Source organism: Gorilla gorilla, chromosome 7 (genome assembly GCF_029281585.2).
Source record: "Gorilla gorilla gorilla isolate KB3781 chromosome 7, NHGRI_mGorGor1-v2.1_pri, whole genome shotgun sequence".
Taxonomy (NCBI): Eukaryota; Metazoa; Chordata; class Mammalia; order Primates; family Hominidae; genus Gorilla; species Gorilla gorilla.
The window spans coordinates 27,648,752-27,672,369 of NC_073231.2; the positions used below are offsets into that span (position 1 = coordinate 27,648,752).

General features: G+C 43.4%; 1 protein-coding gene across 6 annotated transcripts in view; it reads right to left on the bottom strand.

Annotated features, from left to right (window-relative positions):
- Window positions 1-849: 849 nt before the first annotated feature.
- Window positions 850-23,618, bottom strand: part of ENTPD4 (ectonucleoside triphosphate diphosphohydrolase 4) — a 34,831-nt gene continuing 12,062 nt past the window's right edge. For 2 of the 6 annotated variants that reach the window (XM_055348937.2, XM_063709138.1), the window contains 9 exons: window positions 22,351-22,501; window positions 21,741-21,844; window positions 19,888-19,947; window positions 19,450-19,604; window positions 17,642-17,808; window positions 14,836-15,160; window positions 13,287-13,372; window positions 12,220-12,381; window positions 850-3,557 (listed from right to left, as the gene is read on the bottom strand). In XM_055348937.2, coding sequence (XP_055204912.2) covers window positions 3,533-3,557; window positions 12,220-12,381; window positions 13,287-13,372; window positions 14,836-15,160; window positions 17,642-17,808; window positions 19,450-19,604; window positions 19,888-19,947; window positions 21,741-21,844; window positions 22,351-22,501 — 1,235 coding nt within the window. In that variant the 3' untranslated portion in view covers window positions 850-3,532. Of the gene's footprint in view, window positions 3,558-7,041; window positions 11,058-12,219; window positions 12,382-13,286; window positions 13,373-14,835; window positions 15,161-17,641; window positions 17,809-19,449; window positions 19,605-19,887; window positions 19,948-21,740; window positions 21,845-22,350; window positions 22,502-23,618 lie in introns of those variants that run through there. The other 4 variants (XM_004046783.5, XM_055348935.2, XM_055348938.2 and 1 more) reach the window with 3 other exon arrangements.

The following is a 23,618-nucleotide window of genomic DNA, read 5'->3' on the forward strand; positions in this document are numbered from 1 at the left end:
AAAGGGGGATATGCAGGGAGCCGAAGGCCCATGGGGTGTGACCAACGCAGCATTCCACTGGAGGCTGTATGATCCAACAGCAAACTGTTTATCATGAATGCAGGATGTGAGCAAACTGACGGCTGCTCCTGCCGACAGAAGGTTTGCTGGAGGCAATCACTCCCTGGCGCTGAGGTTATCTACTGCAACATTTAGCCTGTTGTTCGAGGAATGCAGTCTTGCAAGCCTACTCTAGACTGAGCAGCTGACCCCTTCTTCCACCCCGCTTCTCACTATCTCTTTTGCATAATAAATAAGGAGGGCTGTGTAAAGCTCAGGGCCCTTGTCCACTAGGGGCAAGGTACCCCCTGACCTCTTCTTCAAAATATACTCTTTTGTCTCTTGTCTTTTATTCCCGTGTTTGCCCTGCTTTGTTCAGTCCCCCTAGGTCCATGCAGGTTACAGTGGAATCCGTATTCATGTGCATATTCTGGTTCATTTCATACTACAGAAGCAGTGAGGTGAGTTTTGGACAGAAGTCATGTGGCCTGCAAAGTTAAAATATTTATTATCTGGCCCTTTAGAGAAAAAAATTGCTGCTTGGTCTGAAGCGGCATTTTTCAAATGTGAGCATGCATTATGAGTGACCTGGAAGGCTGGCAAAATGAAGAATTTGATTCAAGAGGTCTGAGACCAAGCCTGAGATCCAGCACTTCCGTCAGGCTTCAGTGATGTTGATGCTGCTGATTCAAGGACCACACTTTGAGAAGCAAGTACCGAGAGCAGCTCCGTCTGACGGAAATATACTGTGAGCCACACAGGCAATTTAGGTTGTCTAGTGTACGCATTAAAAAGGTAGAAGGAAACAGGTGATGTTAATCCAATAACATTTTATTTAACTCAATATACCTAAAATATTGTCATGTCTCATGTACCCAATGTAAAGAAACTGAGATATTTCATATTTCTTTTTTTTACATGAAGTCTTTGAAATTTGGTGTGTATATATCTATATATAGACAGACAGATATAGATATATTTTTTTTGAGACAGAGTCTCACTCTGTTGCCAGGCTGCAGTGCAGTGGCGAGATCTCAGCTTACTGCAACCTCCGCCTCCCGGGTTCAAGCGATTCTCCTGCCTCAGCCTCCCAAGTAGCTGGGACTACAGGCGCCCACCACCATGCCTGGCTAATTTTTGTATTTTTAATACAGACGGGGTTTCACCACGTTGGCCAGGATGGTCTCAATCTCCTGACCTCGTGATCCGCCCGCCTTGGCCTCCCAAAGTGCTGGGATTACAGGCATGAGCCACCGTGCCCGGCCTGAAATCTGGTGTATATTTTATACTTACAGCTCATTTCAGTTTGGATTGGCCTGTTTCATGTGGCTAGTGGCCGTCATACTGGACAGTGCAGCTCTAGAGTACAGAATGGAGCCAGGCTGCCTGCGTTCAAATCCCAGCCCCACCACTGGCTAGTTGGGTACCTTGGGCAAGTTGTGTGCCTTTTCCACATCTGTTTCTCCACCTGTACAGTGATGGTAATCAAAGCACCTCCTCATGATGTCATTTTGGGGATTGACATGGTTAGGCTTTGTGTCCCCACCCAAATCTCATCTTGAATTATAATCCCCACAATCCCCACATGTCAAGGGGGAGACCAGGTAGGGGTAATTGAATCATGAGAGTGGTTTCCCCTGTGCTGTTCTCGTGATAGTGTTCTCAGGAGATCTGATGGTTTTATAAGTGTTTGGTAGTTCCTTCTGCATTCATTCTCTCTCCTGCCACCTGCCAAGGTGTCTTGGTTCCCCCTCTTCACCTTCCGCCATGATTATAAGTTTCCTGACGCCTCCCCAGCCATGCTGATCTGTGAGTCAATTAAACCTCTTTCCTTTATCAATTACCCCGTCTTGGGAAGTTCTTTACAGCAGTGTGAAAACGAACTAATACAGGGATTATGTAAGCTAACAAAGAGCTAGAACAGTGCGTGGTGTGTAATAAGCTATCGTTCTATTATGATGACGGTTCTGCACAAGAAGCACCTTCTTTCCCTCCAATAAAGCAAGGAGGTGGTGCCATCTTTCCTGCCCCCATCCCTGGGGCCAGACTGTGGAGTTTAGCATGCTCTCTCAGTTCTCAGCCTGGTCATTCCCCCTCGCTTTAAGGATCCTGCCTTGTTCATTCTTTCCACAGATATTTGTTGAATGTCTACCGCCTATCAGATCCTGTGCTTGGGGATACAACATGAAAACACACAGACAAAAGCCCCCTGCCCCCTGGCTCATGTTCTAGTAGGGTAATAGGGAGAGTCGTACATGGAACGTAATGAAAACAGAGTGTACTAGATCTAAGGTCATAAGCATCATGGGGGAAAGTGAAGCAGGGTGAGGGGGATGGAAAGTCCTGAGAGGGCCCTGAGGCCAGGGTGGCTGGAGCGGAGTCTCGGAGAAATGAGGACTGCGGTCAGAGAGGTGTGGAGTGGGACGCCACGGTGCAGGGCTGTCTAGGCCATTATAAAGACTTCGGTTCTTCCTGAGTCAAATACAGAGCCGAGTGGAGGGCTTTTGCCTAACAACTTCAAGGTCTGAATCACACCTTATCAGGCTGCCGTGCTGAAAACAGCCTGGGTTGGGTTGGGGTGGGGTAACCAATCAACCTCCCTGGCCCTGAACTGAGGGGCTCACTGGGATGTGAGGTCACCCTAAAACAAGGAAATCAGTTTTATCTTTTCTCCTCCTTTCATAAATAATCTGTGTCCCCATAACGTCCATTTTAATGTATTTGAGTCAAAATATGCACATTCTCATAGCACATACAGTGTCGTATGCCCTACATTAACATAATGGCATTATACAACAATTCTCATGTCTTGCTTTCAGTATTCAACACTATTTTTAAGAGCCACCTGCTTGCTGTTCATAGCTCTAGGTCTGTCTCTCATGGCTATACAGTATTCCGTGGTACGCACCTGCCGCCTTTGACTTGTCCAAGACCTTGCTTGCCTCCATCAACACAGTCACTCAGAATCATTACCAAGGCATCCTTCCGTAAGTCCATTTATGGACCCAGGTAGAAATCTCTCCGGAAAGCCACGCGCAAGTGGCTCTCTGAATCAAAGGGCACACACGCTGCTAACTTTTAAGCTGCCAGCTTCCCTTCTGGGGTATGCATTGCAGTTTGCACCACCACCAGCAATATTGAAGTCCAGGCCCCGCATCACTGTCAGCACTTGAAGTCTGGCAATTCTGAGGGGCATAAGGTAGTGGGTCTTAATTTACATTTGCATTTCTTCAGCTTAGTTTATCTCTTGTTCACCATTTGGGTTTCCCCTGCTGTGAATCACCTATTAATATCCATGGCCGGTTTTTTCTTTTGGATTTCCTTTTTCTTGTTGTTTTGCAAGAAACTTTGTACATTTTAATCCCTTTTCAATTTCAGTCACTGCAAATACCTTCTTAGTCTGCCATCTGTTAGCTTTGATGAACAGAAAGTCTTACTTTAGATGTAGTCAAATCCATCCTTTCCCCCTTACATTTGGTGCTTCTTGTGAGGTTTAAAAAGTGACTTTTAAGGACAACCTAGAATGAAAAACAATCTGAAGCTATGTTTAGAATAAAATAAATATGCAGGAATTATTTTCTGTAAGCAGGGCTTCAGAAAATATCAATCTCACTTTGCCTCTATTATTACTACCTAATTCTGGGATTTCTTTTTCCTTTCTGTCAAGCCTGAACAGGTTGCGAAAAAAGGAAACCACTTGAGGTAAACTTGGTTTTCCTAAGTTTTTCTAAATACAGCTTTAAAATGCAACACTCCCTTAACAAACTCTGGTGGAGGGAAGTGAACAGAGAACTGAGACTCAGAGGCCTGGGTTCCATCCCGCCCTTCACGGCATATTGCATATGGTTTTAAAACCACACAAAACTCTGCACATCTGGAAAGAACAGCAAAAATTGAGAATAAAATATATATATATATATTTTAGACAGAGTCTTGCTCTGTTGCCTAGACTGGAGTGCAGTGGCACAATCTTGGCTCACTGCAAACTCCGCCTCCTGGGTTCAAGTGATTCTCCTGCCTCAGCCTCCTGAGTAGCTGGGACTACAGGCGCCCGCCACCTTGCCCAGCTAATTTTTGTATTTTTAGTAGAGACAGGGTTTCACTATGTTGGCCAGGCTGGTCTCAAACTCCTGACCTCGTGATCCGCCTGCCTCGGCCTCTCAAAGTGCTGGGATTACAGGCGTGAGCCACTGCACCCGGCCTAGAATAGATTTTAAAAGATTTGTTTCATAAATTTTAGAAACCTAAAGAGCTGATTTGTGAAAGAAACCAGATTTTCATTAGTTTACAAATATTTACAAAATACTATGTACTACTCGGTGTCTTCTTTACTGGATTATAAATGTAGAAACACGGAAAGTAAACACAGGACCTGTCATGGTCCATGTTCAAGGACATTTGGGCCAGAAATAGATACACTGATGGAAAACAGGGCCACGGGAGGTGGGAGAAAATTTAAACGTGTAATTTGAACATTAAACAGCCAGGAACTTCCAGAAAATTCTCTTGTGCTGCCATGACCAGTATCAAAGAACTTTACAAGGCTGAGGAGAGCCCACCAAATGTTTTAAGTGTTTTGAGTCTAAAATCTGGGTATTAAAGCTTGGGCCAAGTGGGAGAAAAAGCAATCTTAGGAAAAGAAAGTGCTAAGTCTGGTCCCTGGAGTTTAAGTCTTGTGTAATGACAGGCAAGAATAAGGTGACTAGGCCTGGTGCGGTGACTCACGCCTGTAATCCCAGCACTTTGGGAGGCCGAGGCAGGTGGATCACGAGGTCAGGAGATCGAGACCATCCTGGCTAACACGGTGAAACCCCGTCTCTATTAAAAATACAAAAAGTTAGCCGGGTGTGGTGGCGGGCGCCTGTAGTCCCAGCTCCTCGGGAGGCTGAGGCAGGAGAATGGCGTGAACCCGGGAGGCGGAGCTTGCAGTGAGCCGAGATCGCGCCACTGCACTCCAGCCTGGGTGACAGAGTGAGACTCCGTCTCAAAAAAAAAAAAAAAAAAAAGATGATTAGTATTTTCAGAACTGTCCACTTCAAACTCTGATTCTCATGAAGGCAAAAAGGGTGAAAGGTAGTATGCACACTCCCAATTAGAAGCCTGAGAGAACAGCAAGAACAGCTGGCACAAGGACGTTGTAGAAATAACACAAGAGAAGACCCACACTGGGGATTCTAAAGCTGCTCCTTTGTGTTTCGATGGCCTTGCCACGGACAAACTTTTCCCCTTCCAGTCACACAGGGGCCACTGGAATCCCAATCCCTTGACAAAACACCAGATGCCTGAGATGTTTATTTGATGACTGGTTGAACGGGAGGAAAAAAACTCCTTTTCTCTCGTCTTTGGAGTTCACCTATTTAAACAAGAAGCCTGTCTTTTGTGCCTGTCACCATCGTGTACTGTGAGGAGCTTTCAGTCTTTTACTCAAGGCAGAAATCCTTCTTAAGGCTTGATTTTCTTGTTTGGGCCTCTTACATGAAACAGACACAGGCTGTTGACAGAAATATTGAAGTGGCTGTGAAGTCTGGAGCCCGGATGTCGTTCACCTGCCAAACAGTGTCAAGGGTGAAAGGCAAAGATCGAAGGCCAAAGTGCCCCTAGTGTCCCCTGCAGCAGGTCTCAGTCAACCTTAATGGATCTATTAATAGAAAGAGGCTGGACTGCGCAAGGGCAGGGGGACTAGCCTGGCTAAAAGCAAAATAGAACACATCAACAGACACACTCTTCTTTTGTTAGGAGGAGGTGGGCTCACAGGCCCACATGCTCCCAGACGAGGTGAGGCCGGGAAGACTCTCACAGGATTGCCTTTCATGCTGCCACGGATGGATGCTCCAGGCAGATCCACTCTGCCAAGGCGTGCTTTGGGATTAGCCGGGCACTCCTTTGTCTTTTCATGACGTTTCCAAAAGAAGACACTGTGACTCTGACAGAGGTGACCTGCACCTCACGACCCCCTCTGTGCAAACCATTAGCGTTTCAGGATCTCAAAAAAACCAAAAAACCCCACAGGGCACATACCAATTCATAGGACAAATGGAAACAGACTGAAAACAAAAACACAGAGCCATGGCTTTTCAGACCTGTCAACATGGTTAGTGTTGGAAATAGGCACTGACTTCTCTTCCACCAAGTGGAATAAAAATTTAGATGTCTTTTAACATCTTAGATATTTTAACGTATTTAAAGTCAGGCAAAAAGCCCTATAATCATTGCACTGCCTCAAAAATTATTTACGACAGTTCTATCTTAATGCTGTGTCCTGTTTTCCTAGCGATCAATGGCTTGAGGACCTCCCTTGAGCTCACTTTGCTGGCTCTGTTCTCTCATTTTGTTTTTGCGCTTCCCTCTCCTCTCCTGCATGTCTCAGGCCTTTATTTTTGTTGGTCCTAACAGCTGGTCCCCTTCCCTTCCCATCTGTCTCTATCATCTATTTTCAGGTTATGGCTCAGGCCCACCTTCCTGCTCCAGGAGAACATCTATGTATTCTCCAACGGCTGAGAAACATGCTGAGCGTCTAATTTCATCCTCCATATTGGTAACACGTAACATTAATAATGACAGTCATAATTTTCTGGAAATAAGCCAAAGGTTCTAAGCTTAGATCGAACTGCAAAACAGTGTAACATAAAGTCAGCATTTGCTGTTACTATTAAATACATAAAAATTGGTTAATTTTATTACTTTTCCTTGTCTATATACAAGTAGGTACTTAAAATGGTGGCCTTATAAACAGTCATCTCAGAGTGGCAATTATTGTTGGTGAATGGCTTAACGTCGTGGGTTGGTCACTACTTGTGAAATATCTGGTTTCTGAGCTGCAGAGAGTGTGGACGCCCTCTCCACAACCCCACACAATTGTGCTTCACTGTATGCACACCCAACACAACACATGCAAAGGGTGCGCGTCAGACTCAGACAATGTATTTCACTGAATTTGGACTCAAGTTCAACTCATCATTCTAATGAGTAAGAAGATTCAAAGATGACAAGGAAGCAAGCCCACACAGTCTACGGGCCATGGGATGATGATCTTCTGTTTTATTGATTTTTCAGTACCCAAGTGTAGCAATGTAAGGCTGCCACATACAGCAAGTGACATGACACCAAAAGGACGTTCTGAGAGAATTATTCTTACTTTGGATGGAAGACATCGCTTAAACAAAAAACATTTAAAGATGCTCCCTTGCTTTTTATAATTCCTAACTGTAAAATATAATTTTAGTACAGAACAAACAAATTCTCCTTGGTTGGTCACATCATTCATTATTGAAAGGGAAACTTAGTATCAAAAGAAACAAAACACTGAAATAACTAAGTAATTTACTGAAAGGTAGTTTTGTTGCATTGCACACAACTGACCGCAGAGAATTCTAAAGCTGATTTTTTTCTTAAAGGATGAAAAACTCATTTGCCATTTTTAGTTTCTTGCTAAGTGATACATGCTCCTTATAAGGAAAACTACTCTGTGTAGGCCTGAGTTTAAAATGTAAATATCTGTTTATCCACAGTTTGTTCATCTAGAGTACACAGGTGTGGAAAACTGGTGGTGAAAAGAGGGACCTACCCAGCCTTCAGGGTGGCTGGGCAGGGGCCCCATGTTACTGGCCTCAGCCACCAGCAACGCCTTCACTCCGCCCAGGTCAGAAAGCACTGCCTAAAGCCGGAGCTTAGGATGAACATGGGCAAAAAGCACTGGTACAATTCCATGTGTTTCTCTTCTACTGTAATGTCCCCAGAGGGATTGTGAAATCTCTGAGAACATCCCCTGGAGGAGGTTTAAAAGTGAGAAGCCCATGATATGGCTATGGAACATAAGCACTTATTGCTGGCATGTTTCTACCAAGATTGAACACAATGCTTTTCTTTGATAAAGCTTTGGGCAAGTTCCTAGTCCAATTTCTTCTGCTACAAGTACACAGAGTTTACTGCCTTCTTGGTCAGCTCTTGGTATGAATTCTTCTCTTGAATTAAGATCCTCCCTGGCTTGTCTCTCACCCACCCTGTATCTCTTAGAGAAAGCACCTGGCTGTCTTCACCTACGCGAGACCTTCTCTGGAATGTGATTTGCTGCGACTGCAGACATCTCCATACAGCATAATGAACTCCCTTGAGTGGTCTCTTTTTAAACAATTTTGGGTGAGGGGCAGGTTTCTTGGTTTGTTTGAAAACTCATCTTGAAAATAATCTAGATGGAAAAATCCAAAGTGAAATTCTGGTGCATAAACAAATATTTTAAGATTGAAGTTTGGTTACTTCTCTTGTCCATCTTTTCGTGCCCACAAATGGAAACTACATTCCTGATTTAAGAGGATGCTTCTGTCTGTATCCTTTTTTGAACTGCATTGTTCTCACAAGGACCAGCAAACTTTTTCTGTAAATATTTTAGTAAATATTCTAGGCTTCACAGGTCACATATAGTGTCTGTTGCATATTCTTCAACGTTTTTTTCTTAGGCAACTGTTTAAAAATGGCAAATCCACTACTGCCTCTCAGCTGGAGCAGTGAGGTTTTCTCGGCCCTTGTTTCAGGATCCTCAGGCATGTGACTAACTCTTCTATGCCCAGAGCTGGAAGGCGGGGTCCCCTAACTCCCTGGGTGCCCACCTGCCCACTTCACCCATTTGTGGCCCCTTCCTTTCCTTTCTTCCCTCTCTGCCGCTGACCCCAGTGGCTCCATCGCCAGCTCCCTGCAGCCTCCACCAATAATCCATGGCTCCTCCAGGAAGTGTCGCAGGCAGGTGGCCAAGACCAACTTATTAGGTAGCCAGAAGCTCACCCCTTTCTTAACAACTTTGACCATGAAGCGCAAATACGATGCAGGTAAATCCAGAGAGGCAGAGCCTGGGTCCCCAGGCTGCTGGTAACACGCTTTGAAATCCAGGTGAGGGAGCCATGCCCCCACAGCTCTTGCCTCAAGGATTAGATGCATTTTACCTTCCAGAGAGGCAGGTTAAGCTGCACCTGAGGCAGTTTGAGCCACAATTGGGACAGAATTCCCTTGGTCTTCTCTTCCGATCCCTCAGCAGAACTGCCCCTAATGCTCAGTTCATGTCAATACAGGCCTTTTCTCTCCTGTTTCTCCAAACTCTCCCAGCCTCTGCCCAGTACCTAGTTCCAAAGCCACTTTTATAATATCCTCAGTTATCTGTTACAGCAACAACCCCACTTCTGGGTACTAATCTGCTACCAACTACATGAATTTAACTGTTCTGGAGTTAGGGAACAGCACACACAGACACTCGCACAAAACAAACTCCACCTAAAAAAACTGTACGAGAATTCCCCAAACTTCTCAACTAAATAAATAGGTGAAAAAACACCAATCTCACATATGCTAATCCAATTGTCCTTTTTAGATTTTGGCTTAAATTGTCGAATTTTTTCCTTCAAAATGTGAATTTATTTCCTGTATTGGATGCAGACTCTTCCCTTCTGGATTTACAGTGGCACTGCCAGCAACAGCCTCAGTCAATGTGGTTAGGAAGAGGACTCGGCAGGCTGTGCATGGGGTCTCCCAGTACGATTAAAAGCTGAGACGACTTTCAATTAAGGGGGGTGGGGGAAACACCAATTGGAAGCTGGAAGAAACTGAGGCACAATTAAGCAGAAACACTGAGGAATACTGAGCAAGAAGTGGGCATGTGCTCTAGTTCCAATAAAACCGAAACTGGTGAAACTAGGAATTTCCAATTCTTTCAAAACCACAGTGTTCTAATGCCACTGAAATATGGAATAAGGAGCGTAATTACCTGCGGTCAGGAAAAGATAACAGTAACGAGGATTTTTCTAAATAAAATGTACCAGTAAATTCTGAAGTGTGTGTTTTTAAGGAACCAGCATTGTCTACCCTCACGCTGGTTTCTTGGGATTTTTCACACACTCACACAAAGCTGTAGTCGATAGTTCACTATCACTTTTATAAATGGTTATCTCCTGGTGCCCATGTTTCTCTGTTTTGGATATAAATGGTTTAAAAAATTTAAATTTGCAAAGAAAACATATACAGTAACAGACCTGAACAATAAATAAATAAAAAATCACGCTCTTCAGGTTAGAGCTTTCAAGATAGAGAAAAAAGAGGATTATCATTTCAGGCAGTAAGTTTTTTGGTTCTATAAAAGCATCACTATTCAGTCCCCTTCTCCACTGACAGAATGCATCTTTCCACCTCCCTCCAGTATCAAAGTGCATGTGTTTAAATTTAACATTCCTTAGAGAAACCCCAGAAATCTCATTTATTTTTGGCAGATATCCTGTGCAGCAAAAATCAAGTGAATTTCCCTCTTCCCCACTCCTCAATTTAATGCCGTACTCAAAATGGCTAAACGCAATACTTCTAGACAGCAGGGCTTATAAACAATGCATTTTTTTTTTTTTTTTTGAGACGGAGTCTCACTCTGTCGCCCAGGCTGGAGTGCAGTGGTGTGATCTCGGCTCACTGCAAGCTCTGCCTCCCAGGTTCACGCCATTCTCCTGCCTCAGCCTCCCGAGTAGCTGGGACTACAGGCGCCCGCCACCACACCCAGCTAATTTTTTGTATTTTTAGTAGAGACGGGGTTTCACCGTGTTAGCCAGGATGGTCTCGATCTCCTGACCTCGTGATCCGCCCGCCCTGGCCTCCCAAAGTGCTGGGATTACAGGCGTGAGCCACCGCGCCCGGCCTGCATTTTGTTTTTGTTTGGAGGAACAAAAAAGGGAAAGAAAAAACAAAACCACAGGAAAATAAAGAGGAGAAACCCTGAGGCAAAAATGGCTTTTCCTTTTGAGTCTTCGTGGAGCTGTGAGCTGGATCACAAGGTCCCCGGGGCGTTCTGGGCAGGAAGGCCCTCCTCCATCCAGAGGGCGGCGGCCGAGCTGCTCCGGGGAGTGCGCCTGTGGATGCGCCGCAGCCGCAGCAGGTACAGCAGGATGGCCAGCAGCACCACCAGGAAGCAGCCAGAGAACAGGTAGTGGTTGTAGACAAAGGAAACGCCCCGCCAGTGGGTGTGACTGGCTCGGAAGGCCTCCTGCTGGATGTCTCTGCCCATGTGAACACCAAACAACAAACAGGACAGTAAGCAAGGAAAGGGGTGGAAAGGGTGCACAGGGGGACGGCGGGACCCAGGCCCCAGAGCTGCACTTTAGGAACTGCAACCCTACCTCTGAAATGGAGAACGGAACAGCCCAATGCAGGGGACTTCTAAGTATCAATGAGATAACATGTGAAAGTATACTCTGAAGTCGGTCATTATAATTTGGGTAACCAAAATCAGAGGAATTTAGAAGAGCCGTGAAGGTTTCGCTGATACAAAGAAGTCAATGTGTAAACAAACAGCATGCTTGTGATCAGTAACACCCACGACTCACCATTTTTACAGTTAACCCAGTTAAAAGGGTTGCTGAGAAATGCTCAATTAAATGGAGGGGGTGGGGGGAAGAGCAAATGTCTCATCTATCAGGTAACTCAGGTTCTTAGCACAGGTCAACTGACAGCAGATCTGCAAACGTGAATGGGGAAAAACGCACATCTTTGTTCTACCCAAGCGCTGACTGAAATGTAGCATTTCTTCGACCATGAATGCAGACAACAAACTATCATTAGCGTTGGCAGCACCTGCAACTTTGTTACTAATGAAAATCACAGATCTTTCATGTCACATTATGGTATCATCAATGCCTCAAAATATCATTGACGCTCATTGACTACACTGAAATTACAGAAAGTGCTAATTCTGCTGCCAGATCCTGTTATTTAATGTGTTAATAGAGAAGAACACATATTACAGTATCACAAACTTGTTTTCTGTAATATTTTGGTATTATTTCAATATGATGGTTTCTTCTGTAATCCTATGTATTTATACATGCATTTAAACAGTATTTGGAGAAGAGGCCTGAGTCATAAAGGTTAAGAACCCCGGAATTGACCCTTTTGCCGGGGTTGGGGAACAGACAGTTGAGAATAACCAAACACAGGGCAGTAGGACAGGAGTGCTGTGTATTACGGGATGGTAGGGTGAGAAGGGAGGAAGCACTTGTGGGGAGGGGGCAAGACCAAAAGCAAACGTCACTGTCCCTACAATTCTGCCGTGGCCGGCTCTAACAGCAATGCCCCAAACAGCCACAGACCACAGCTGCCACGAGGTGCTGTAACTGCAGAAAAGCATCTTTTTGATTCTCGTTCCCAAATTCACAGCCCTACCTTAATGGTAGAAAGCGGGTCCTGTAGAGGATGGCTCCAAGGGTCCACTGAACCTCCTTGTCGTAAACTTGCAAGGCAGTTTTTAAGCTTTTATAGTTGACAGGAAACGAAAAGCCCCTATGAAACACCTCAAACATCCAGGCCGATTTGAAGCACTGATACCTACAAATGGCAAGCACAAAGGCAAGTCAGACTGACTCACTCTGTCAAGGTGGCACACACACACACAATCCTTCCCTCTGTGGGCAGCCTTGGGGCAGGGGCTTCCTCAGGCCGGCTCTCCCAAACCAACTGTGCGCGTTTCAAGGTTGATGTACTTGCTTCACATCCCTGGTCCCACAACATGGAGCAGTTCACCTGTCAAATCAATCAGTGCATGAACCCGGTCTCGGCATAATGTCATATATCCCTGAGATAGGTTTCTTTTCCCGCTGGCATTTCACCATGTACTCCTTGAATGAATACTGAACAGGTTCCAACCTCTTTGTACCTCAGTTTATTATAAAATGAGATGGCAGGAAGGTTCTCTTCAGCTCTGATATTCTATGACTCTAAATATTTATTAGAGGTTTATTTTTTGCCAAGCACTGTGCTAAGCAAGTAATAAGATACAATAATTAGTAAGATACAGTGTCTGCACTTAAGTGACTTACAATGAAAGGGGATTTTTAAAAAGCAACAGAAAAAGCAGAACACGATAAATGCATTAGCGAGGTAGGATGAATTCTTGAGACTCAGAGAAAGGGATGAAGTCTGATTGAGGGGACAGAGGAAGACTGGAAAGGGACAGCCTCTGGCTGGACTCTGATGTCTGGGCAGGACTTGAACAAGCAAAGGTATGAACAGGGGAATTTCAGGGGTAAGAGACAGTAAAAGTGACCAAAACAAAAAAGATATGGAATATGTCTGGGCACAAGTATTTGTCCCGTTTGAAAGGGGTCCAGGGTAGATGGGAAGAACAGTGAGTGAGAAGAAGCTGGACTGAGGCCAGGGTGTGGCAAGCCAGTGGGGCCAACACTGCATTATGGTTCTTAAGAGTGCCCTGGGCTTGACCTTCTAGTACTTACTTAAGCCTGTGGAGGTCAGCATGAGAGGCGTACAGTCCTCGGTCAAAGCGTTCCCGCAAAATGGACCACTTTGTTGCACAATAATCCTGAAAACAAATTCACCAAAATAGATCACTAGTAAAGGCTTATTAAAATTCTCCCTTTAAAAATGGTTTACCAAATTTATATTTGTAACAAGCATATCCTTCCCATTAGGAAACACACAAGCTTAACTTACACAACAAATGGCAAGACACACAAACACTCAGGGAATACTTACTGATTTGCAAACACAATGCCTTGCCTTAAAATTCTGTCCAGGGTATTGTTAAAGAGAGCTTTGCTGTCCACAACCAACCTCTCCAAAACTGTTTAGTTTCTCCCTCCATGACTGCATGGTACGGGCATATATTTTTGGAAAAGTGAAGCAGTATTTTAGCTACTTCAAACTAAGTCCTACATCTGTGGAGGACACAGTACAAGCTACTGGGATAATAACTGCAAAAGGTTTTTGTCTTTAACAGAAGGGAAAGAGATCCCACTTTTCTTGAAGTTATTTGTTATAATAACTTTTATTGAGCATTGTGTAAGTGTGTCTTCTCAATGTAATACTTAACTCCTCGAGGAGGCTACCATCCCGACCTCTATTTAAAGGATGAAGACACTGCTGAGAGAGGTGGAAGATGGGCCTGGGTGTGTGACAGGGAGCACAAGGAAAAAGCACTTGGCCCGGGGAACAGGCTCGGCATAGGCACTTCAGGAACATGGACATGGACACAGAGGAGAAGTCGCGAAGAGCGTGAGGGAAGCCAGCTGTCTGACATGATTACAGCATACAGTGCTCTGCGCTTCGAGATGGGTTTGAGAAATACTTGGAAGATAAAATACCACACTTGTGACTGATTACACTGGGGTGTATAGGGAGAGATGAATTGGTTAGAGGGAGAAGTCCATGACTCCTAGGCTGCAGGGAGGGGGACTGGATGGTTGGCGATGCCATTAACCGAGAGAAGAACAGGAACAGAATGGAGAGAGAATGGTGGGTTTGTCTGGAGCTGTGGAATCTAGCAGGCAACCGGGCAGGGGTCAGGATTGGAGCCTCTTCTTGAGAGGCAGCAGCAAACCCTGAACATGGATGAGACCATCCAAGAACCTGAAGATCAGGGGCCAAGTGTGGAAGTCTGGCATCACCTAAGTTTAAGGGGTGTCAGGAAGGCAGAGAGAACACAAGAACAGGAGTATCCTGGCAGGTCAGGGAGGGGGAAGGCTAGTAGGAGAATTGTCACATGCAGCAAAGCACAAAAATGACATAAAAGACTGTAATTTGGAGCTAACTGATGACCAGGGTAGCTAATGGAGTGGTGTGCAGAAGTCAGCGTACAGTACATTTTTTACTTCTGCTGTGACTATTCGACCTCCCTCCAAGCAAAGGGAACAGGATCCCAACATGCTGCAGTGCAGCCTTCCATACTCTGTCTTTCCCTGCCAATGTGAAGGGAGGACATAACCCGTCACCATCCACACTGGTCTCTCAAAAGCATGCGGAGCAGATGGCGTCTCTCAAGGGTACCTTTGCAGCTTTAGTAAATTTAGCAGCATTGTAGTCTCCCCCCATTCGTAACACATCCTCGGTGCAGTAGTAGAATTCGGAGAAGCCATAGAATTCACTGTTCTGGAAGTGAATTGGGGGCTGGTAGACCCCATTGAGGGAAGTCTGGGTCTCGTTTGTTTTATTCATGAAAGGCTGGATAGTCTCTCGACACAGGTCAAAGTCTCCAGTCCCTCGTAGGTATATGGTTTGTCCATTTTGCTGGATTTCATCTTTAATGTCTAGGGGTAGGCAGGGGTCCAAGTACGGCATATCAGGAGTCAGACCAATCTGTTTACCCAGGAGCCTATGGCAAAACAAGAAACTTCATCGTGAGTTCTACAGAAAACTGTGTTTTCAGGAAGTGGCTGCAAACCAGTGTTTCTCAAAATACGCTCTGTGGGACATGAGACCTGCAGGACTGTGTCCGTCGAACAGAAAAGGGTTCCGAGATAATTAGTTAGGAAAATACACACTTGAGACTTTCTTGGAGAGTCAGGATACAAACTTGCCTGCAGCAGACAGGCTACCAGAGTCCAGTTGGATAACCTATCCGATTAGCTGACGATCCTGGCAACAAGGCCTGATGTTCCCAGCTGCTGGGCACAAGGCAACTGTGTTACCAGCCCCATTTTTGCACTAGTGCTTGTGGTTTTACCTAATACAGATGGAAGGAACGTGACTGTGACAAGATCCGGTCCTGGGCAAAGCAGGTTAGATGCTTTAGAAAAGTTACTAGAAAATTATCAAACTAGGTGTGGGTAGGATTTTTAAAACTGGGAAAAATTAGCAAACATCTAGAAGGATTTGGTATCAAATTGCCTTGCAAATCTCTTTTAAGTCCTCAGTATTCTTTAAACAAAGACAAACTGGTATCTCAATGAGGGGTGCAGTGCATGCCAAAGAAAGGATGGAGTCTAAAAACAGACCTTGGTTCAGAGGAAGAGATTAGCGAATGAATACAGAAGTTAAGACAGAATGTCTAAGGCTTGGCTCTATTTTTATGATTCTGTTTCAACTTATTTCTTTTCTTGATCAGCTATGGGTCCCAACTGCAGCAGACAGCAGTTTCCATTGTACAATGGGCTCTGAGATGCCCTGTAGAAAATAAACATTAATTTTGTTAACTGAAAGGCACTAGGCTTATTACTTGCTAATGAAATTTCTGGGAGTTAACATCTGTCATCCTATTGTGTGTGCATGCCTTCAAGCAACAAGAAACAGAGAAGAGCTCACAAAATCTCAAGTGATGTTGGTGTTGGATACTGTGAAATCACAGGGGCCTGACAGGTGTTGAACTGTTAAAGGGTTAAGCATGGTCAGAATTCAATATTCATCACCGACAGTCAAGTTTTCACTTTTCACTCAACTCACAAGTTGTGTATTCCTCAGATCAGGGTTACTCATCATGCAGTTGAATGTAATAAATTAAGGTCTTTGCCATAAAAATGTTCGCTTAATTTAAAAAAATTAATCACCACTACAAATGGCAAAGAGATAAATGTGTACTTCAATGCTCAATTCATGACATATGAAACACCTGTAATTACTATAAAAGTCCAAGAGTAGTCAAATATATATTTCATGCTATTATTTTTAGTTGTCCTATATCTAAATTAAGAAGTACCACTAAACTATCCATTATATAAAGCTTTCTGACATGAGTAACAATTAAGGTTTCGGAAAAAATATGTTTCAAATGTTGTCTATAAAATATTTCTAGTTTAAGACTACTATAAAAATGATTATACCAAAATGTGCTAAATACCAATTAAAAATACAAAATCATGGGACTACCAATCTTATAATTAAAGCTATTCAGTTAACTTTTGGAAGAGACACAGGAAAAGGTTTTTATTGCTTTTCCTATTTACACACATGACTTTGTGGTAAATGTACTGAATAGCTCCAACTTGGTCTTTTTTCAAGTTCAGGCCTTCACAGGTTTATTAAGATTAAATTAATCAAAGAAGTATACAATCTCTTAGCTCTATGAACTAGGATTTTTTTTCCCTCAAAATTGTTTCATCAAAATAAACAAATAAAACACAGTAATAAACAGGATAGCTTACATAACCCCAGATTCAGATTTTTTTATTTATCCAAATAGCTTTTATGTTCTTACAAATTTCAAATAAATAATTGCTATATACTTACACTTATACAGTCAATTTAAACCAATAGAGTGCTGTTTTGTTTTATATATTTTCTATACCACAATTCTACATACACTCATTTTTTAAAGCTTCATTGCTAAATTCAAAAGCCACTAACTCTGACTCTTCTAGATAATTTATTTCTCTTGAATAATTCCCTTCACGATGGTTCTTATCCACTAACTAGCTGCACTGGCTGCTTCATCCACAGAGTCTCCAGAACATCACATATTTCAATCTCCTCAGCAACAAGAGAACACACTACCTGAGGCCTCCAGGACACCAGGAGTACTCCAGATACTGGGTTTCCCAAGGACTCTGAATCATGAATAGCACCACCCAGGGCTCCAAACTATTCTATAGCTTGATGGTGAAATTTCTAATCCATCAGTTGAGACGCGGGTGAGAGAGAGCACGCACACACCTCCTTCAGGGCACGGTGGGACAGAGGGCCAAAGGCAGGACCCTGGTGTGCTTTCATCTCTTCTCCCTGCTCAGCTAGTGGGGGAATAAAAAGCTAACAGTGCAACACACTTTTGCTAATTGAGTTCTTCCCACTTTGCCTGGGTCTGTTTTTTATGAGGAGAGACCTAGGTTTGCAAATGACTGCCAAGTAGTGAAAGGTGCTTTACCTGTTCTTTTGAATGGTGTTGGCAAATATTCTGTCTTCGTATCTCTGTCGAGCAGCATTGCCACCAAACCCAAGAAACGTGGCCACATAGACTCGATACACATGCTCAGTTTGGTGAACATCACATCCCAAGTTAAATTCAGCTAACAAGTTTTTAGCTACTTCTTCCTGCAGACATAAGCATAACAAACTTTAACAGCTTAAGCTACTTTAACCTCCTACTAAAAAGAAAGGTCTAAAAATAGTCTCATCTAAAAGGGACAAAAATGTCTGCTTCTGCACTTCCCAAGGAGCCTTTTAAGCATCATTCATAATTCAATATGACAATTCTGATTTAGGAAATTTCAGATGGGCTGCAAATTTGTGATACTGTTATGACTTTTTGAAAGAGAAAGTCAGCAAAATAGTTCATACCCTCTGACATAATTTATTTATGGAATCCTATGCTGTGGAAATAAACCTAAACGTGGAAATGTTTCTATATGCAAAGATGTCCTTTGTCATTCTGTGACAGAAAAAACTAGATGTCATCTAAATATATAATAGCAAGGGAAGGTTAATTACAGTAATCAATAGCTTACGGAGGAACATGCTCATGCAGTGTTAAATAAAGGACAAAAATCATATAAACTAAGATTATAACAACCATATTTTTTAAAACTATGAGTAGAAAAAAAAATTCACTAAAAGGCTAACAATGGCTTTTTTAGGTGATGAATCCATGGGAAATTTTTAATCTTGATTTTTCAGTATTTATTCCAAACATTATATATTTTTTACTTTATATTGAGAGGGAAAAACATGATTTTTTACAGAGTGTAACAGTCTCTAGAGGCATGTCTGGAATGGGAGGTAGGAAAAACAAATTGTAATACTTGAATTTACAAAGCATTTTTCCAAGGAACTTAATAAAGATGTCAGTAACATTTATTGAGAACATACTAGCTGCCTGGCAGTGCATTAGATATACTGGATGCATTATCTCATTTAAACCTTCTAATAACCCCATGTTGTAGGTACTTTCGTTCACGTTTACAGATGAAGAAACCAGCTTAAAGAAGGTACATGACTTGCACAAGGTCACACAACTAGTGAGGAGGAGGATGATGAAGAAACCCAGGCCTGTCTAGCTCCACGGTCTCACTTTGAACCGTCCCCCGCCGGCTACGCTATGCTGCCGCCCACCTTTGAGGGGAAAATCCAGAAAGCTAGGCTTTGGTGTTAATCTACAGCTGAACACAAACGGAGTAATAAAGACGTGTAGCAATTCAGAAATACATCTGGAAACTGTGCTGGGGTTCTCTAGACAAGGTTGCCCAGGCAGCAACTGAGAGAGCACAGAACAGGGTGGAGAACAGTTCGAGTAAACCACCAGTTGAAAGATGTGGAAGCAGTGGATACAAACCTCAATCTTCCCCAAGGAAGCTCAAAGTCTGAACCATTAAAAAAAAGAATTTCCCCCAATTCTAACTTAAAAAATCAGATGTTATTATTTTACATTTCATAAAACCTGTTGAGAAAAGACGTGATTGAAGAGAAAATATAAACAGAAACTCAAGCATGCGACTGCGTATATACCAAAGAAAAACTCTACGTTCAGAAAACAAACCAGCTGATTTCAATGAACACACACAAGCAGCTCAGCTGAGGTCTGCCTTGTTCGTCCTGTCTCCTTTCTCCTGGGTTGAGAGGCGGCACCTCAGCCAGCACAGTAAAGATGTGTTCAGACTCAGAAAACAAAACAAGAACGATGGACACATGTTAAATGAAAACCAAACCAAACAGAAGGAAATTTGTACAGATAATGACCTGCTGTGAGGACGCAAAGCTTACAGTTTTGGGGACTTCGTACGCTATCTGGGTCGACACGCCGCCCATGTCGAGAATGCCCGCTGTCCTTTTACGGACAATGGCTTCGCTGCTTTCACTTCCAGGAATGTTAACTTCCACAACGGCCTCATCATCTGGAAAGAACAGAAAGTGTTCATTGGAACAGAACTAATCCAGAGAACTGGGCTCTTCTGAAGAGTCACCTTCTTTTAATGGTCTATTTCAAGCATATTCAGGCAAACCCAGTCTACTCCTCCCAACTAAAATCAAGTTGAATTACGTTCAACTGCAGCTGCTCTCATTCTACTCCTACACGCTTAGGAGTGTCACAAAGCTTAGCTCTTTTTTCAGCCTTTGGATTAAACAGAAAAGCACCAATTTCCAACTAGATACATTTGTTGGAAACATGACACTTACCATCTTCAATATGCTCAAATCGTCCAAGGACAAAATTAATGCCAATCCAAGCATACACACCTATAGACATTTTACAGGGTGAAGAGAAGAAAAAGTTTTAAAACATTTTGTGTAACTCCTATCTGCGCAGTCTGTGCAAACGTCTCACTTATTTCACTCCCTGATAACCTGTAAAATCATCTGAAATAACACCTTGCTACTGATGTTTTTATTACTCCAAATGGCTTTCCAAGAACTCTCAACTTTAATGTTTATAGTTTTATACCATCTACACAGGTTGGAAATACAATATGCTAGGTGCCAGTTTTCTTTTGAAATTTATGTTTCAAAATACTGTAATTTTCACTTTTATGATGTTAAACCTGTCAAATCCAAGGTTTTAAAAATTCAAGGTATCAGCTGGGCGCGGTGGCTCATGCCTGTAATCCCAGCACTTTGGGAGGCTGAGGCAGGCAGATCATGAGGTCAAGAGATCGAGACCATCCTGGCCAACATGGTGAAACCCCGTCTCTACTAAAAATACAAAAATTAGCTGGGCATGGTGGCGGGCACCTGTAGTCCCAGCTATTCGGGAAGCTGAGGCAGGAGAATCACTTCAACCCGGGAGGTGGAGGTTGCAGTGAGCCAAGATCGTGCTACTGCACTCCAGCCTGGTGACAGAGCGAGACTCCATCTCAAAAAAAAAAAAAAAAAAAAATTCAAGGTATCTTCTACTCTTTCCTTTATCCCTCCATTCACTCAGCTGCCAAGTCTGATTCTATTTTCACATTCCCTACACCTGGTTTTCATTGTCACCTTGGGTAGTCCATCTAATCCATCCCTGCCCCTATTCCTCTGCTGCAACCTGCTCTACTCTCTGCTATTGGACTCATCTACAGAAAGAAGTCCAAATTCCTGGACTGACAATTCAAGAGCCAGCCAACTGTTAACATTCCCGCCACTCCTTCCAGAAGGGCCACCACCCAGTCAAACTAAAACATTTGTGTTTCTCTGTCCACAGTGTCCTCTTTCCAACCTGTCCTGAGTCAAGTCCTTTCTTCTGCCTGGCGTGTGCTTCCTGCCCCTCCCTCAGAGCCCCACCCTTCCCATGCTCTGGCATGTTCTATTTAGAACTATCCCTTCCCTTGAGGTGCAGTTCAGATGTCACTTTCTCCATCATGGCCCTAGCTGGAAAAAAAAAAAATGCCTCCCTCTTAAGAACTCCTGTGATATTTTTTCCTCATCTTTTTTCTGGTACTTAAAACCCTCATAGAACAGCTAACTGTGTAGCTCAATTGTCTGTAAGCAGCTGAATGGCAATGTGTAAATTTCACCCCATTTCTGTATTCTCTACAGTCTCTTTCACATAGGAAGTATTAATGCTGAAATGACAGATGGCTTTTGAAATACTTTTTGGTATACATTTCTAGCAAGCTATACCCCAAATAATTTCATTGACTTGACATTTCATTCTCAAGGAGAATCATTTCTTTGAAAATAGAACAAAGATTTGATATTTCTCAGTGTTATCAAAGTCGAGAAGAAGCTCCAACAGCTCAATAATGATCAACGTCCCAGGAAGCCACACAACTTAGGCAAGGCACACAAGCCTTTTCTATCAAAGTGAGTTTATATCAAGCTATGTCACTACATGTGGTGAAGACAAACGGTTATTTTTCAGTGGCTTAATGTTAGGGCACCAAAGACTAGTCATATAAGAAACTGATTTAGTAATTTAAAAATTGTAATATTTCAAGGCTATTATTTCCCAAATGTTAAGACAATAGGAGTATAACAAAGGGTACACTGGCGAAAATGGGGAGGATTTAAAGGAACAGCTTCCCAAATTTTAAACTGAAGACCAATATACCAACCTTCTTGTTTCCCAGAAATTACTTCTGCATGAGAGTCAGAAAACAGAAAGTCAAAGTGCACGGGGATATCGGTCAGAAGGTCTTCCAGAATAGCTTTCTGCTGGCTGTAAGGCAATAAAAACATTTACAAATCAAAAGATTACAGCTTGGTATCTTCTGTTTAGAAAAGGAAAAAAATAAACAAACAAACAAAAAACAAAACCAGGGATCTGGTATATCTTGTATGAAACAGTTAATTCTTTTAAAAAAGAAATTCGTTGGAAAGATTATATTAGGAATGAATTTTCAAAATGAACAAGTTGTGTGAATTATGTGATTTCTAGATGTAAAACTACAACTGCAAGCATTCCTTAACTACGTAAAATAGATTAGGTTTTTAAAAATGACAACTTTACCGTTGCCTATAGTCCTAAGTCAATTAAAGGCTATTTGGTGGATTCTGGCTAAAGGAATAGTTCTGGTACTGTTACAGACTTGAAGAAATAATTTTGAATATTTTCCTTTTCATGATGATGATGAAGATGGAGAGGAGGAGGAGGAAGGGGGAGGAGAACACCCCCTCTCCCCTCCAGGAGCCCACCCTCACCCTTGCCCTTCTGTGGAGGATCACCTTTCGGGGAGGATTCTCATTCCAGCTGTGCAGAGAATGTAGAGAGGTGTCTCTTTGTGTTTTGCCCGTGGCACATGCTCTGCAGCAAAGTTCAAAAGTGGAGAAATGTAATCACTGACTTTCTCTGGAGAGGTAGCAAATTCTGAAATGCCTAGAGAAACAGGATACTTTAGTTAAGAAGCAGATATTTTAGCTATAACATGTGATGTTTCTTCAGCGTGGCTAATTTTAGGGAAATCATGCTACACATTACACTTTCTTAGTTTTTCCTATCCCTCTAGCAACTTCTTCTGCAGACCTTACTTAAATGTTGGTGGCACTATTCAGTGCTATGTCCTTTTCTTCTTCATCAAAGCACACAGACCTGACTGAGCATCTGCTGTGTGTCACTGCCATGCGCATGGGCTCTTGCCTGCCCTCGAGAAACGTGCTCCCCCTCTCCTCAGGTGAGCTCAGTCCCTCCTGAGGCTGCTATCACCATCAGCATGCCATGAACTCCGAACTGTGCCACCAGCCATGCAGCACTCACTAGCCTCCAGGTGAGCGTGGGGTAACTGTCCACCAGGCACTGCCCTTACTTGTCCTCACAGCCACCCCCAATGCATCATGGCAAAATCTGAACTCAACTTTCACTACAAACCTGCTCTCACTGCTGGTTACCTCCCTCCGAGGCCATCAGCGCTGGGCACCCAGCAGCCCAAGCCAGGGTCTTAGATGAAGTCCCTCTCCCTCATACCAACACACAACCTGGGTTTCATAGATCGCCTCTCCTCGGTTCCTCTCACATGACTTTACTCCTCATCCCTTTGGACACGCCCTCTGCCAGCCTGCCACAGCACATCCCACCCTCTGATCCTGACCATCTCCCCACCATTCCCTACCCAAAGGATGCCTCTTCAGGCTTCCAATTCTTTTGTGGCTCAATGTCCTCCAGATAAGGCTCAACTCTACAACAGCACACCCTGCTCTGCATAACTCACCCACCCTTATCTCTTCCCATGTTCCTTCCATTGCCTTCAGCTACACTGAACTAACATTTCCATAATGCACCTTACTGTGGCCTTAGAGCCTTGCTCCTCCACCACCAAGAAGAGTCTTCTCCATCCACCTCCCTACCCCTTTTCACCTGGTTAATTCCTGCACACCCACTTGGCTCCAGCCTCCATGGAAGTCACCCTAACAGAACCCTGAAGATGACTCTTGTTAAATTCCATGCTTACTTCCTTTTGCTAGATGTACATTCATTACACCATATCAAAATTACCTAT